Raw genomic sequence first — 14,397 nt, 5'->3', positions numbered from 1 at the left:
CACAAGCAACCAGAAAAGGGAAAGAAGGAGGGAGGAGGAGAGGCAGAATCGGAGATGTCTGAAGATGGAGGGAAGAAAACACCGTGAGCCAAAGAACATGGGCGGCCAGAGGCTGAGAGAGGCAAGGGAATGGATTCTCCCCTGGAGCCTCCAGAAAGGACTGCAGCCCTGTGGACACCTTGATTTTAGCCCCATAAGACCAATTTTGGAATTCTGACTTGCAGAACAGTAAGGTAATAAATTTGTGTTGCTTTATGCTGCAAGTTTGTAGTATCAATACTATGTCACAGCAGCAACAGGAAACCGAGACAGTGATATGATCCAGTCTCATAATTTAAATGCAGACAATGCCCAAATGTATCACCTCCAGCGCCGACGTCAGGCTCAGATACTGAACTGCCCACTCAGCACCGCCTCTTAGATGTCTGAATTCTGGACCTTTTCCCACAAGCCGTCTCTGCTCCCAGCCTCCTACATCTCAGCTGATGGCAACTCCATCCTTCCAGGTGCTCATGCCAAAAGCCTCAGCTTTGGAGACTCCTTGACTCTTCTTTCTCTCTTGCTCCCCTCATTCAGGCTGCTAGTAAGCCCTGCTGGCTCCATCTACAAAACTGAGCCAGAATCTGACCACTCCTCGCCAGGCCCGCCACTAACACCCCGGTCTGAGCCACGATTGCCTCTCCTCTGCAGGATGGACACAGCCTCTGAACTGGACCCTCTGCCTCCACCCCTGTCCCCCACGTCCTTCCCAACACAGCAGCAGCAGGGGGGCCCTTGAGTCAGAGAATGTCATACCTGGGGTCCCCATCTCCTTCAGAGTAAAGGCCAAATCCTTAGCATGGCCGACAAAGCCATCCATACTGTGCTACTCCCCCCCACCTCTATGACCTCGTCTCCCCCAACCCCTCGCCTCTCTCTGCTGCGGCCACACGGGCCTCCTTACTGTTCCTTGAACACAGCAGATACATTCCCACCCAGGAGCCTTTGCACTGGCTGTTCCCTCTGCCTGAGTACACTTCCCAGATATCCACGTCACCGACTCCCTCACTGCCTTCAGGATTTGCTCAAATGTCACCTTATCAACAAGGCCCAGGACTTCCCTGGTGGCGCAGCGGTTAAGAATCCACCTGCCAACACAGGGCACATGGGTTTGAGCCCTGGTCCGGGAAGATCCCATGTGCCACAGAGCAACTAAGCCCGTGCGCCACAACTACCGAGCCTGCACTCTAGAGCCCGTGGGCCACAACTACTGAGCCTGTATGCCACAACTATTGAGCCCGCGTGCCTAGAGCCCATGCTCCGCAACAAGAGAAGCCACCGCAATGAGAAGCCCACGCACCACAGTGAAGAGTAGCTCGCCGCAGCTAGAGAAAGCCTGTGTGCAGCAACGAAGACCCAACGCAGCCAAAAATCAATATAAATAAATAAATAAATTTATATTAAAAAAAAAGAAATAAAAAACAAGGCCTGCCCTGATCACCCTGAATTGCCACTCATCCCAACCACCCGCAGCAAGCCCAGCCATCCTCATCCTGCTCTACTTTCTCTGTTTTCCTTTCAACATACTATATGATTATTTATCATACTGACTGCTCTGTTGCCTGCACTAGAATATAAACTCCATGAGGGCAGGGATCTTTGTTTTGTTTACTGTGCTTAGAACAGTGCTCAGCACAAAAGGCATTCAATAAATATCAGCTGAATAAATTTATAAAAGGAAAGGTATCGGGGTAAAGGTTAACAATTCTAAAACCACTATACATGCATACTGGAGTTGAACATAAGAAAATGGACGGTGGATGGTAGGAGCCAGGTCTCCCACTGCTGGGGTAAGAAGTTAACAGCTAAGCAAGGGGAGGAGGCTGGAGGCTGGAATGATCCATGTGGTGGTGGATTAGAGTTAGAGACATCAGGATGGACTTACGTTTAAAAGTGATACAGATGGCTACACATACAAGTATTTATAGATCTGTATACGTACACAGGTTAGTATATACATTACATTCCCCAGAGAGCCTCGAAGAAACAACACCCCATAGCAACGAGCGCACCTAGCATCCAGACGTTGGTTCCCAACACCATTCTCCAATAAGAGGAACTAGGGCTCCTTGGAGAAATGCTTGATTCTAGGTTTAGAGCAGGAAATACACAAGATGGGCCTGGGGTATCTAACAGGGCCAGAAAGTAAGGAGGTACTCAAAAAGTCACAATGACGGGCCATGTCAAAGGGACACAGGGGCCAATGGAAGAGCTCCTAAAGGCCAAAGTGGGAACAATTTGAGCAATACAAAAAAGTAGTATTGGATTATAACCCACAGTGTGAAATATCCATGAGTCTATACTGAGGTAAATATATGACTGAATAAATAAATGAGGGAGCACAGGCAGATTTCCAGTGCAGAAGAATTTCAAATAATTTATGTATATACTCTGCCCTCAAGGAGGTGGGGCATAACTTCCCAGCCATTACATGTGGGATGCACAGTGACGCACCTCCAAATACTGTATTCAATAAAGTAGAGAAACCTGACACACAGTGCCTCAGTCAGGTGATCAAGGTCAACTTCAACCGTTGTCTGTCAGCTCAAGAGCATGTGCCCTTGTTAGGAGGTGAGGAGGATGACCCTTTCCCTCTGTGGTCTTCCTCCTCCAAACATATAATCGCCAGTCGAATCATGAGAAAACATCAGACAAATCCTAATGGACATGCTGCAAAATACCTGACTAGCGCTCCTCAAAACTGTCACAATCGTCAAAGACAAGTCGGAGAAACCAGCACAGTCCAGAGGAACTGAAGGAGACCCGATGATTAAATGGGATCCTGGAACAGAAAAAGGATATTAAGGAAAAACTAAGGGAATCTGAATAAGGCATAGACTTCAGTTAATAATAATGTATCAAAATCGGTTTATTAATTGTGACAAACACACTATCCCTAATAAGATGTTAATAATAAGGAAAATTGGATGTGATACCCTGAACTAGATCCTGGAACAAAAATGGGCGTTAGTGGAAAAACTGGTGAAATCCAAATAGAGTCTGGAGTTGGTTAATAGTAACGTTCCGGCGTTGGTTTCTTAGTTGTGACAAATGTGCCATGGTGATATAAGATGTTAACAATGGGGGAAACTGGGTGAGAAGTAAATGGGAACTCTCTGTAACTAACTTTTCAACTTTCCCCAAAAGAAAAGGGTATTAAAGGAAAAAAAAAATAACCTGTATTAAAGGGAGAAAAATAACCTGACAACTAAACGGGATCACGGCACATGGCAGTTGCTCAGGTAACAAGGTAACGTGTATTATGAGATTCCATTATTTTTTTTCACATGATGGAAATAACTTATCCAGTATTCAGCAATGCGATGGCCCTTAGACAGGTAAAAAATTCCAAACAATAAAAAAGTGAATAAAGTAGAAAGTGAAACCTTCCATGATTCCACTCCCCACTGCTAAGTCAATATATTATATTCTGGACTTTTCCCTAAGCTTATGTAAACACTTATTTAACAGTTTGATAACACTGTGGACTTCCTTTTGTATCAGGGCACATCACTCTACTGTTCCTTTTTTGTTTTTTAATTTTTATTTTATATTGGAGTAGAGTTGAGTAACAATGTCGTGTTAGTTTCAGGTGTACAGCAAAGTGGTTCAGTTATACATATACATGTATCTATTCTTGTTCAAATTCTTTTCCCATTTAGGTTATTACAGAATATTGAGCAGAGTTCCCTGTGCTATACAGTAGGTCCTTGTTGATTGTCTATTTTAAATATAGCAGTGTGTACATGTCAATCCCAGACTCCCAATCTATCCCTCCCCCCCTTCCCCTTGGTAACCATAAATTTGTTCTCTAAGTCTGTGCGTCTGTTTCTGTTTTTTAAATAAATTCATTTGTAGCTTTTTTTTTTTTTCAGATTCCACATATAAGTGATATCACATGATATTTGATATTTGTCTTTCTCTGCCTGACTTACTTCACTTAGTATGATAATCTCCAGGTCCACCCATGTTGCTGCAAATGGCATTATTTCATATATACAATGGAATATTACTCAGCCATTAAAAAGAGTGAAATATAGTGTTCTCCTGAACAGCTGCAATATGGATGTAACAATGGACCATTTCCTTAAGGTCAATAGTAAGGTATTGCCAATTTTCTTCCCACAAACAGTGCTCTAGTGGGCACCCTCCTATACACACCTTCATGCCCACATGTGGGAAGTCCTGCAGGACAGACCCCTGGCTGCAGAATGGTGGGCACAGCGGTACATTTAAAACATTGTCTTCCTACTGCTGATCGTCCTCTCGTTACCCTGAGAATGAACTGCCTGGCTCTGTCCTTCTCAAAGGCAGAGGGGAGCACGTGGCCCCTACCCCCCCCTTCATCTCTTTGGTGACATCTCCCCTTGATCCAGGCAGCCGCAGGTGGCCATTGTGACTTCATGGATGTGGCTGGGCGGGGGGGACACAGGACACACCATGTGATTGACCAACTGGGACCTCAGAGGACAGAATCGGACGTCCTTCTGAGATTCAGGTTGTGTTTGAGATGACAGGAGTCTTGGGGATTTCTCAGCAGAGCTAGGGCAGCGGGCAGGGAGAGGGTGTGTGACATCTCAAAAGTCGTAATCTTGGGCTTCCCTGGTGGCGCAGTGGTTGAGAATCTGCCTGCCAATGCAGGGGACACAGGTTCGAGGCCTGGTCTGGGAAGATCCCACATGCCGCGGAGCAACTGGGCCCGTGAGCCACAGCTGCTGAGCCTGCGCGTCTGGAGCCTGTGCCCCGCAACAAGAGAGGCCGTGACAGTGAGAGGCCAGCGCACCGCGATGAAGAGTGGCCCCCGCTTGCCACAACTGGAGAAAGACCTCGCGTAGAAACGAAGACCGAACACAGCAAAAAATAATAATAATAATAATAATAATAATAAAGTAAATAAATAAATAAATAAGTCAGGAGCTCTTTAAAAAAAAAAAAGTCGTAATCTGAAACCATGATTTTATATTTGGAAAATGACAATAAAAGAACTTTACCACACAAAGCATCCATTTATTTGTTCAGTTCTTCAACAAATATTTGGATTTCTTTTATGTACTGATTACTCAGTGCTAGGATGGTTTCCGTGAACAAAATTAAGTTCCTGATCACACAGAACTTATATTCTCCTTGGAGACAAATAATAAACGCAATAAGTATGAGTTAGAAGCAAGTGCTGCATTATTTAGGGTAACAGGCGGCTGCTAGAACCCAAAATCCCAACATTTCTGGTGGCCCCCGCAGTCCTCCGACTCCAGAGCAGGCCAAACATCCCATCCCAGAACTCCGAGGGCTTCCTCTTTCCAGGACGCCTCACCTATTTCTGTGATGATTTGACTCATACCCGTCTCCTCCACTAAACCGTAAGGCCGAGAACTGCTTCCTCCTCTGCAGCCACAGGGGGCCTCCTTTCAGTTCCAAACTTTTTCCTGTCCCCCTGCCGAGTCCTCAAACCAATGGGCTACTCCCGCCAGCCAAGTCTCTGCTCACATGTCCCTTCCGCCGAGCAGAGTCCCTGAGTGACCACGTGGAACAGAGCCACTCGCTCCCTCCCCACCTGGGAGATCCACACGGACAGATGTTGGCACGGCTGGCTCCTTCTTCTCACTCAGCTCTCAGCTCAAATGTTGCCTCCTCAAGAAGGCCTGTCCTCGGCATCCTAAAGTAAACCTCCAGTCAGCTGCTGTCATATCAACTGATTCTACGCACACTTGTAATAAAATTCAAAGCCTTTTGTTCATTTGTTTGTTCACTTGAATAACGCCGTCTGTCCCAACTAGAATGTAAGCTTCTTGGGGGCAAGAACTCTGACCTCTCTTGCTCACGCTGTAATCCCACCGCCTAGAAGAGTGCCTGGCACAGAGTAGATGCTCAATAAAAACCTGAGTGAGGGAGGGATCTGGCCTGGATGTCTCAAATTCCTCATCAGCAAAACAGGGTAAATTCCCATCTCTGTCATCTCATGGGGTTCCTCCGGGATCATGCAGGTTATCTTCAGAAAGTACTAAGTGTTACAAGATCGGGGGTGATAATTTTAAGTCAGTCTAGACATGAGTCAATAATTGAGAGTTTACTGCTGACCTCCTATGTGCCAAGTGCAACACGCTTGTAACTTACTGGACTTCAGCTTCAAATTCGTGGTTTTCCCACCTTGTTGTGGGTTGCAGGGTGGGGTCCTGGAAGTTTCTGGCTGCATCCCCTCTGGGTACTAACTATCCACTGGCCCCGTTCTCCTTCCTAAGGACCACAGCTTTATCCTCAGGGGCAGGGTGCTCTCACGGTAAGGCAAGTGATCAGAAGAAGTTGCTGGGTGGGGGTGTCTGGGAAAGCTCTTTATAGAGTTATAACTCCTTTGCCCCCCGCCCCCTTTCTTCTTCTTCATTTATTCTTGCACAGTGGATAGAGCTGAATTTCCAGCAGGGTCGAGGCTAGCCCTTAATGTGCCTTTGTTCAAATTAGGAAAGACTTCCGCTGTGAGCAGTCTAATTAGAAGAGGACGGCTCCCATGGGCAGACGCATGCTTGTGGGTGCTGGGCCTGGCCTGCACCATTCAATCCCCGGGCTGAGAGCTTTGAGCAGTATACGAACTGCACAAACAACCGTCCATGGCAGCCCTGATTTTGGACTCCGAGGCAACCTTGAGGATGGAAAGTACTTGCCTAGGGCAGAGGCGAAAGATAAAAGAAGTCTGGGCCCTTGTTAAGGGTGGAGTCCTTATACCAGCCCTGGAAGGCCTTCCTCCTGACTTTTTTCCCTTTTGTTTTGTTTTGTTTTGTTTTTAATTATCTCAATAATTTATTTTGAAATAACTTCGAATTAGAGAAAAGTTGCAGGAACCACACAAAGAACTTCCCTTCATCCAGACTGTCAATTGTTAACATTCTGTTCCATTTACTCCACTCCCTTCCTCCCTCCCTCCCTCCCTCTCCCTCTTTCTCTATGTAGATACGCACCCCTTGTTACTGTTCTTTTTCTGAATCACCTGAGAGCAGTTGGCAAACACGATACCCATTATCCCCAAATACTCCAGCGTGTAGATCCCCCAAACAAGACACTCTAATGACCATCCAAATCACCTCTGACTTCTTCAATGAAACAAAACTTCTACGCCAAAGTCACTTATTTTGGTTTCCTGTTATAATTAATGAAATCTAATTCCAACTGCTGCCCTCTTTATCCCTCAAGTTCATGGGGATGTGGGAAAGGTTAGACGAAGCTGAGAGTGGTCTGGCCCTGTCTTGCCCCCCTCTGCCACAGTCTCTGCTCCTCCCCCTGGGCCTCCTTTTGATTCCTTACACCTTTCAAGCACCCTTCAGCCTCAGAACTTTTTTTTTTTTTCAATTGAGGTAAAATTCACATCATGTAAAATCCAGCATTCTAAAGTGAAAATTCAGTGGCATTGAGTACAATCACAACGTTGGGTAACCATCGCTACTCTCTGGGTCCCAAGCATGTTCATCACCCCAAAAGGAGACCCTGCCCCGCTGAGCAGCCGTTCCCATGCCAGCCACTCCTAGGCAACCACCCACCCATCTCTGTGTCTCTGGCTCTCCCTCTCTGGACATTTCACGTGAGTGGAATCACACACACGTGCTGCCTCTGAGCTTTGCAACAGCTGTCCCCTCTTCCCAGATGCTTTTCCTACCTCCCATTCTGACTCATCCTCCTTAGGAGGCTTTCCTAGGGCCTCTCCTGAGGTCAAGCCCCCCTCAACATGCATTCTCATAAAAACCTGAAGTTCCTCTCCTCGGCACTTTTCACAATTATAATTACTCTGTGTGGTCATTTCATTCACGTTTCCTGTAGTTAGACTGTAAGGTTTATTATGCAGGAACACGTCTGCCTTGTTTATCCCTGCGTGCCAGGGCCTCGGCAGAATCTGGCATATAGCAGGTGTTCAGTGATGTGAAGGAGCGAGTGAGTGTCCTTACAGGGAGGTCACCTCGTCTCCCCTCTGCTGATGACCTGGAGGCCCACACGCATCACGGCCCCGCCCTCCTTCAGCGAGGGCCTCCCACATGCCCATATATGGACGTGATGCAGGCCGGCCCTGGCCCTGGTCTGTGAGGTCCAGGCCTCTGTGACCTCACAATGACCAGGGCCCTCCCCGCGCCTATAAGAGGCCCGGGGGTCAGTCCCTGGCTCACAGCCCACAACGTTCCACCTGCTCACAGGTTGGCTGGCTCAACCAAGGCGGCATCCCCTGCTCTGAGCATCCAGGCCGAATCCATCCATCACCATGGCCAGAAACAGTTGTTGCCGCAGCCCGAGCCGGAGCAGACGCCGCCGCCCGAGACAAAGATGTCGCAGCCAGAGGAGGCGGTGCTGCCGGAGGCGCAGGAGAGGTGAGGGGGTCCGCTCCGTGGGTGGGGGCCGGGGAGCTGGGGTGGAGCTGGGGGTTCAGCCCGTGCTGAAGTCTGCTCTCGCCCCCTCGCTCTCCGCAGTGTGCTGCCGCCGCTACACCACGGTAAGGTGTGCAAGACAGTAAGCGCCCAGTAGCAAGACCACCACACTCCTGCCTGAACCACTACCAGCCTTCAAGACCCTCTTGCCACATCTCGAACATGCCACCGTTCCAATGAAATGAACAGGAGCCTGCCAGCGAACAATGCCGCCTGTCAATAAACGTTGAAGGAAAAACGCCACTCTTGTCTCTTTGCTTTGATGGACTCAGCGGCGAGGAGGGCTTGGGGACACTGGGAAGAGGGGACGCGAGGGATGGTTGTTGCACGGGATCTTGTTTCAAACTCTTGACTACTCCCAAGTCACAACCCAAATCTGCCTCCCCAGCCACCCCTTTACAGGCCCCATGGCCGTGCTGGTTTCTGAACGCACGCTCCCCAGCTCTGTGCTCAGTGGCTTTCTGCTGGCAGCCTGAAATGGGCCACAAACTGGCAAATGCTACCAATCAAAGACTGGCTTGCCACCCCTACTCCCCACCCCTGAGAGCCAGTAAACATTTCCCAGCTCAAGCTGGAGTCACCAGCCATCACTACATCCCACCAATTCCCCAAGGTGCCAGATGCCGAAATTCCCATTTTTTAAAAAGATGCCTCCGTTTGGGTGCAGTGAGAGTAACTTGTCCAGACAGTGGTTGAGCTAAGCTTTCATTTAATCCTCGGGTACAATATCATCCCTGGCTGAGGAAACAAGGTAACTTGGTCCACTAACCATAGGATACACTGAGATATGTGAAGGTGGTTCACAAAACACTTCCGTCCCCTGGCCTCAAAGGGAACTGTCAGATCTTTTAACACAAGAGCCTGGGTCACGATCTCATTGCAGAGCAAAGCCCAGGGCATTTCATCAGTGACCAGAACCCTGACCCAGTTGCCTTGACAGGGCCACAGAAACGTCGCAGCCATGACTTCCATTCATAGAGCACCGTGGAGCACAGGTACTGGGCATTCGCCACTTCCAGGCCTCACACCCAACCTGCAAGGCAGGTATTGACGGCCTCGTCTTTGCAGGTGAGGCCACTGAGCTGGGAGATGAACTCGCTTCCACGACCCAACTACCAGATTGGTTCCGTAGCCAGTCAGAAGATGCTGGCAGGATGGCTGAACATGGATCCCCGGGCAGGCTTTTACAAATAGATCAAGCTCCAGCCATGGAGATTCTGACTTAGTAGGGTCTGGGGGTAAGGCCTGGGCATTCGTATTTTGAGCAAGTGCCCTGGGGGAGCCTGAGGGCACTAATATAAGAGGCCTCTGTATTAGTTTCCTATCATCATTGTAATAAATTACCACAAACATCATAGCTTAAAACACAAATTTATTATCTCACATGGGCCTTATGGCGCTAAAAGCAAGGCGCGAGCAGGTTCTGAAGGCTCTCGGGAAGCATCACCTTTCTCCTTGTCTTCCAGCTCCTAGAGGCCTCCGGCTTTCCTGGGCTCAGGGCCCCCCCCCTCCGCCGTCAAAGCCAGTGGCGTAGCATCTTCAAATCTCTTCCTGTGACCCTCCTGTCTCCCTCTCCCATCTTTTTTTTTTTTTTAATGGGGTTAATTTTTTTAAATTAATTAATTAATTAATTTTTAGCTGTGTTTGGTCTTCGTTTCTGTGCGAGGGCTTTGTCTCGTTGCGGCGAGTGGGGGCCACTCTTCATCGCGGTGCGCGGGCCTTTCACTGTCGCGGCCTCTCTTGTTGTGGGGCACAAGCTCCAGACGCGCAGGCTCAGTAGTTGTGGCGCACGGGCTTAGTTGCTCCGCGGCATGTGGGATCTTCCCAGACCAGGGCTCGAACCCGTGTCCCCTGCATTGGCAGGCAGATTCTCAACCACCGCACCACCAGGGAAGCCCCCTCTCCCGTCTTATAAGGACCCACGTGATTACACTGAACCCACACTGAATCTTCCATCTCCTTAAGTCACTCACATCCAGAAAGTCCCTTCTGCATGTCAGGTGACAGTCACAGGTTCAGGGCTTAGGGCACGGACATCTTTGGGAGGAGGCATTAATGTGTCTACCACATCCTCCCTGCAGTTGCTATGACTCCGATTCTGGATTTTAATGGGTCACCAAAGTACAGTGAGAGGGGACTTCCCTGGTGGTGCGGTGGTTGAGAATCTGCCTGCCAATGCAGGGGACACGGGTTCGATCCCTGGTCCGGGAAGATCCCACATGCCGGAGCAACTAAGCTCGTGGGCCACAGCTACTGAGCCTACATGCCACAACTACTGAAGCCCGTGCACCTAGAGCCCGTGCTCCGCAACAAGAGAGGCCACCACAATGAGAAGCCTGCACACTGCAATGAAGAGTAGCCCCCGCTCGGCGCAACTAGAGAAAGCCCGTGCGCAGCAATGAAGACCCAACGCAGCCAAAAATAAATAAATTTCAAAAATATAAAAATAAATAAAATAAAAAAAAGTACAGTGAGAGGTGCAGGAGGAGGCCAGAGGTGGAGGGAAGACGACACATTTGGAGGAGGGAAGAGTGTCCCCGGGGCGGGGGAGGGGGCGGAGGGCCAAGGGCATGGAGTCTGAAGCCCAGCCTTGCCTCTTATTTGCAGGGACCATGAGCAAGTCACTTAACCTCTTCGTGCCTCAGTTAATGAGTAAATGTATGGAATTTCCGGAATTTCTGGCATAGAGTAAGCACAAGATAACTCTGTGGACAGAAAAGCCCCACCCCGATCCCCTGAGAGACCCCGGCACAGCTGCAAAGGCACAGCTGCAAAGGCGGTGAGGAAGCTTCCGGAAGGACTACGTGTGGATTTGCACCAGCTGGAGGGGGTGGGGAATGAGGGCTTGGATTTGGACAAGAAGGCTGGCGCTCTTCTTGTGAGAGTCCCCCCGTTACGAGGCACAGGGACACGTTTTACGGGCGGGGCGAGGGGTGGCTGCCATGCTCTGTGCTGCTTTCACAGAAGGGGCCAAGGTGGGGGGGCTTACACACAGCGGGGCTCCTTATACACAAGGCCCCAGAGAGCTGCCGACAGACCCGACCAACACCGTTAACAGTAAGAGCAGGAGGGCAGGCCTCAGCCTCCTCCCCCCAGCCCCAAGGCCAGCTGCAGCCTCAGCCCCAGCCCCAGCCACCCCACCCACGAGCACGATGGTCCGATGCCGCCTGAGGAGTCCCAGTCCGCAGCAGGGCTCCGGGCAGCAGGGCGAAAGCGAGCGCCTGCACCAGGCGCAGGAGCTGAGGCCGGAGGATGTCCCGATCTACGGGAGGACCCACAGAGGCCCTATCGTGACAGACAGGAGCCACAGGCGGGCGGCTTGTGCAGTGCTGGGACCCCACCCTGTCTGAAAGCCCCCCAAGCCCATCCCCACCCAGATTCCCCAGATGGCCCCGTAACTAGAACTTTTTCCAAAAGGCTGAAGAAGGATCGGGAGGAGGAGAAGATGCATAAGGCAGCTCCAAGCCTCCCTGGGCCCACCAGAAAGAGTCACCTGCCAGGAAGCACCTCGCGAGACCATAGCAAGTCCCCCTCGGATGCCCAAGCCCCGAGTTTGCAAGGAGCCCACAAGATCTTGAGTAAAATGAGCAAAAGTCATCTGCCAAATAAAGCTTGAGATAAGAAACTTGCTGGCCTGTAAGGGTCTCCCTTATGCAAAGGGCACAAACAAGGCTTCTATTCACCACGGGGTCAGGGGAGGAGGAGGGGGCCAGGGCTCATCCCTGAGTACTGGGCTGGTGTGTTACCCTGTGACACTGGGCGTGTCCTCTCACCCGGAGCCATCATGGTGCCCAAGGCCATACTACGCCCCCCTTGTCCTTTCCATTTCCTTGTCAACTCCCAGCCCATGTGAAGAACCTGAAGGGGTGTTGGACAGCTGGGGAAAGTGTGACTTGTGACGAGATGGGAAGCAGGTCTAGCATGCTCCAGCAAGAACAAGGCCAGCGTGGGGGGAACAAAAGGCAAAGGGCAGAACTGGGTGAGGCCTTGTGGGCCGCTAGGATTCTGAGATGGGACCCTCATTATCACAACAGGGCCATGGAGGCTCCCGGGCAGAGTCCATTCCTGCCTCTACCTAGCTTCTGGGGGCTCCTCGTAATCCTTGGCGTTCCTCTGCTGTGGCCGCATCCCCAGTCTCTGCTTCCTGTGTGAAATCTCTCTGCCTCCCTCTTAGAGGGACGCTTGTGGTTGCACTCCACATCTACCCAGATAATCCAGGATCACCTCCCTATCATCTCCCCGTCTCACTCGAGGCTGGGGAAGTTGGCAGTCAGAGTGGAGGGGTGCGGGGAGGGGTGCAGAGGGTCCAGAGACCCAGACACAGTCTTCACCGCGGGGCCCCCATCCAGCCCTACTGAGACCACACCAGGCAGGGCCGTTAGAACAGAGCCGCACGTGCCTCCTTAATCCCCTCGGAAGCCTTAGTGACCACGAGGCTGGACCAGAGGGGACCAGGCCCGACTCTGAGTCCTGGCTCCTCCCCTGACTAGCTGTGGGACTCTGGGCTGGTTACTCAGCCTCTCTGAGCCTGCTCTCCCTTTGTAAAATGTAATAATCGTACCTCCCTCACAGGGTACATTAGTTTCTTTCCTCTCAGCCTACCACAGCCACTGAGAATCTGGGACAATGTCTGTATTATATGTCAGAAAACAGATTCCTAGTGCTCAGGAATGACCAAGGAGACGTAACCCCCTCCCGGGCTGAAACTGTGCTGGATGGGCATGTGTAGCTAGAGGCTGGTGACCCCAAAAGCTTACGAGCCGCTGCCTTTAAAGGGTGATTTTGGAGAACAGGAGAGAGTGAGTAGGGTTTTCTTTAGTTTTACAGAAGTATAGTGCACAAGTTTTAAGTATGCAGGTCAAGAAGCCAGACATTGCCAGTGTCCCTGGAAGGCTCCCTCGTGGCTACTTTTCATCACATACTGTCAACAGCTCTCTTGGGCTGGATACTTCCAGGATGTGGGGGGGGAGTCTGCGTGCTCTCCTGCTTCTGGAAATTCTATCCCCAACCCTCAGCCCAGCTAAAAGGGGGACTTTTGCCAGGGCAAACAAGGCCAGATGGAGGAGGCAACATGGCAGGGAGAGGCTGCACGGGCGTGGGCCTGGCACTTTGCCTCGGGTCCTGCCCCCGTATGTGGCAGGGGCTCAGTGGGACAGCTGGTGGCCTAGGTTTGAGTCGGGTGTCGGCTCAGACTCAGGTATCCCAGGGTGGGAGGCTCTGGGGGGCCCCTTTGTGATGTCAGCGCTCTGCTTACCACCCTCGACGGCCCCTCCATACCCCACCAGTGGCCTTTCCTCCCAGTCCAGAGAGGCAGCCAAAGTGGGCGATGGGTTCCCACTGTGCCAAGCTCGGCACGGGCCACGGCCGGGCCCACGAATCCTCCATGAAGAAGCTCGTGGCCTGCGTGAGTCAGGATAACTTCTCCTTGTCGTCGGAGGGTGAGGAGGAGAAGGAGGAGGGAAAGGCAGAGGGAGAGGAAGAGGAGCTCCCGGTGCAGGGCAAGCTGCTGCTGATGGAGCCTGAGTGGCAGGAGGAAGGCGCCAAAGACGACTCTGTGGCCCAGCAGAACCCCAAGCCCAAGCAGACGCAGTCCTGACCCATGACGTGGCCCGGGAAGAGGTGCCGGTCGCTCTTCCAGAGAGAAGAACTTTCAGAAAAGAGTAAATAAAGAGTCTCCAAGGAATCCTCCTCCTCCTGTCTGCTCTCCCCCCGCTGCCACCCCCCGACCCCGTGACCGTGGCACCGCGTGTGCGTGTGTGTGTGTGTGTGTGTGTGTGTGCGCGTGTGTGTAGGGAGGCTGAAGAACAGGAGTCACTGACCCCTGTCCCTGAACTCCAGCCAAAAGCCCTCACAAGGTCCACTCCCCATGACTTCTCAGCCGCCGTCCCATGCTGCAGGGGGTGGAGAATGTGGTAGCCTGGGCTAGAAAGTCACCGCAGCCAGTCCCGTCTCGGGGGAAGAT

The 14,397-nt window shown here is 51.2% G+C and overlaps 1 protein-coding gene across 1 annotated transcript; it reads left to right on the top strand.

The window, feature by feature from the left end:
- The first annotated feature begins 13,761 nt into the window (after positions 1 to 13,761).
- On the top strand, positions 13,762 to 14,031 carry PRM3 (protamine 3). Its single transcript, XM_059898836.1, has one exon. The coding sequence runs from the start codon at positions 13,762 to 13,764 to the stop codon at positions 14,029 to 14,031; it is 270 nt and encodes an 89-aa protein (XP_059754819.1).
- The last annotated feature ends 366 nt before the right edge of the window (positions 14,032 to 14,397 follow it).

Source organism: Balaenoptera ricei, chromosome 15, assembly GCF_028023285.1.
Source record: "Balaenoptera ricei isolate mBalRic1 chromosome 15, mBalRic1.hap2, whole genome shotgun sequence".
In the NCBI taxonomy this organism is placed as follows: Eukaryota; Metazoa; Chordata; class Mammalia; order Artiodactyla; family Balaenopteridae; genus Balaenoptera; species Balaenoptera ricei.
The sequence above is the reverse complement of the archived record's forward strand: the minus strand, read 5'-3'. Positions and strand labels throughout refer to the sequence as shown.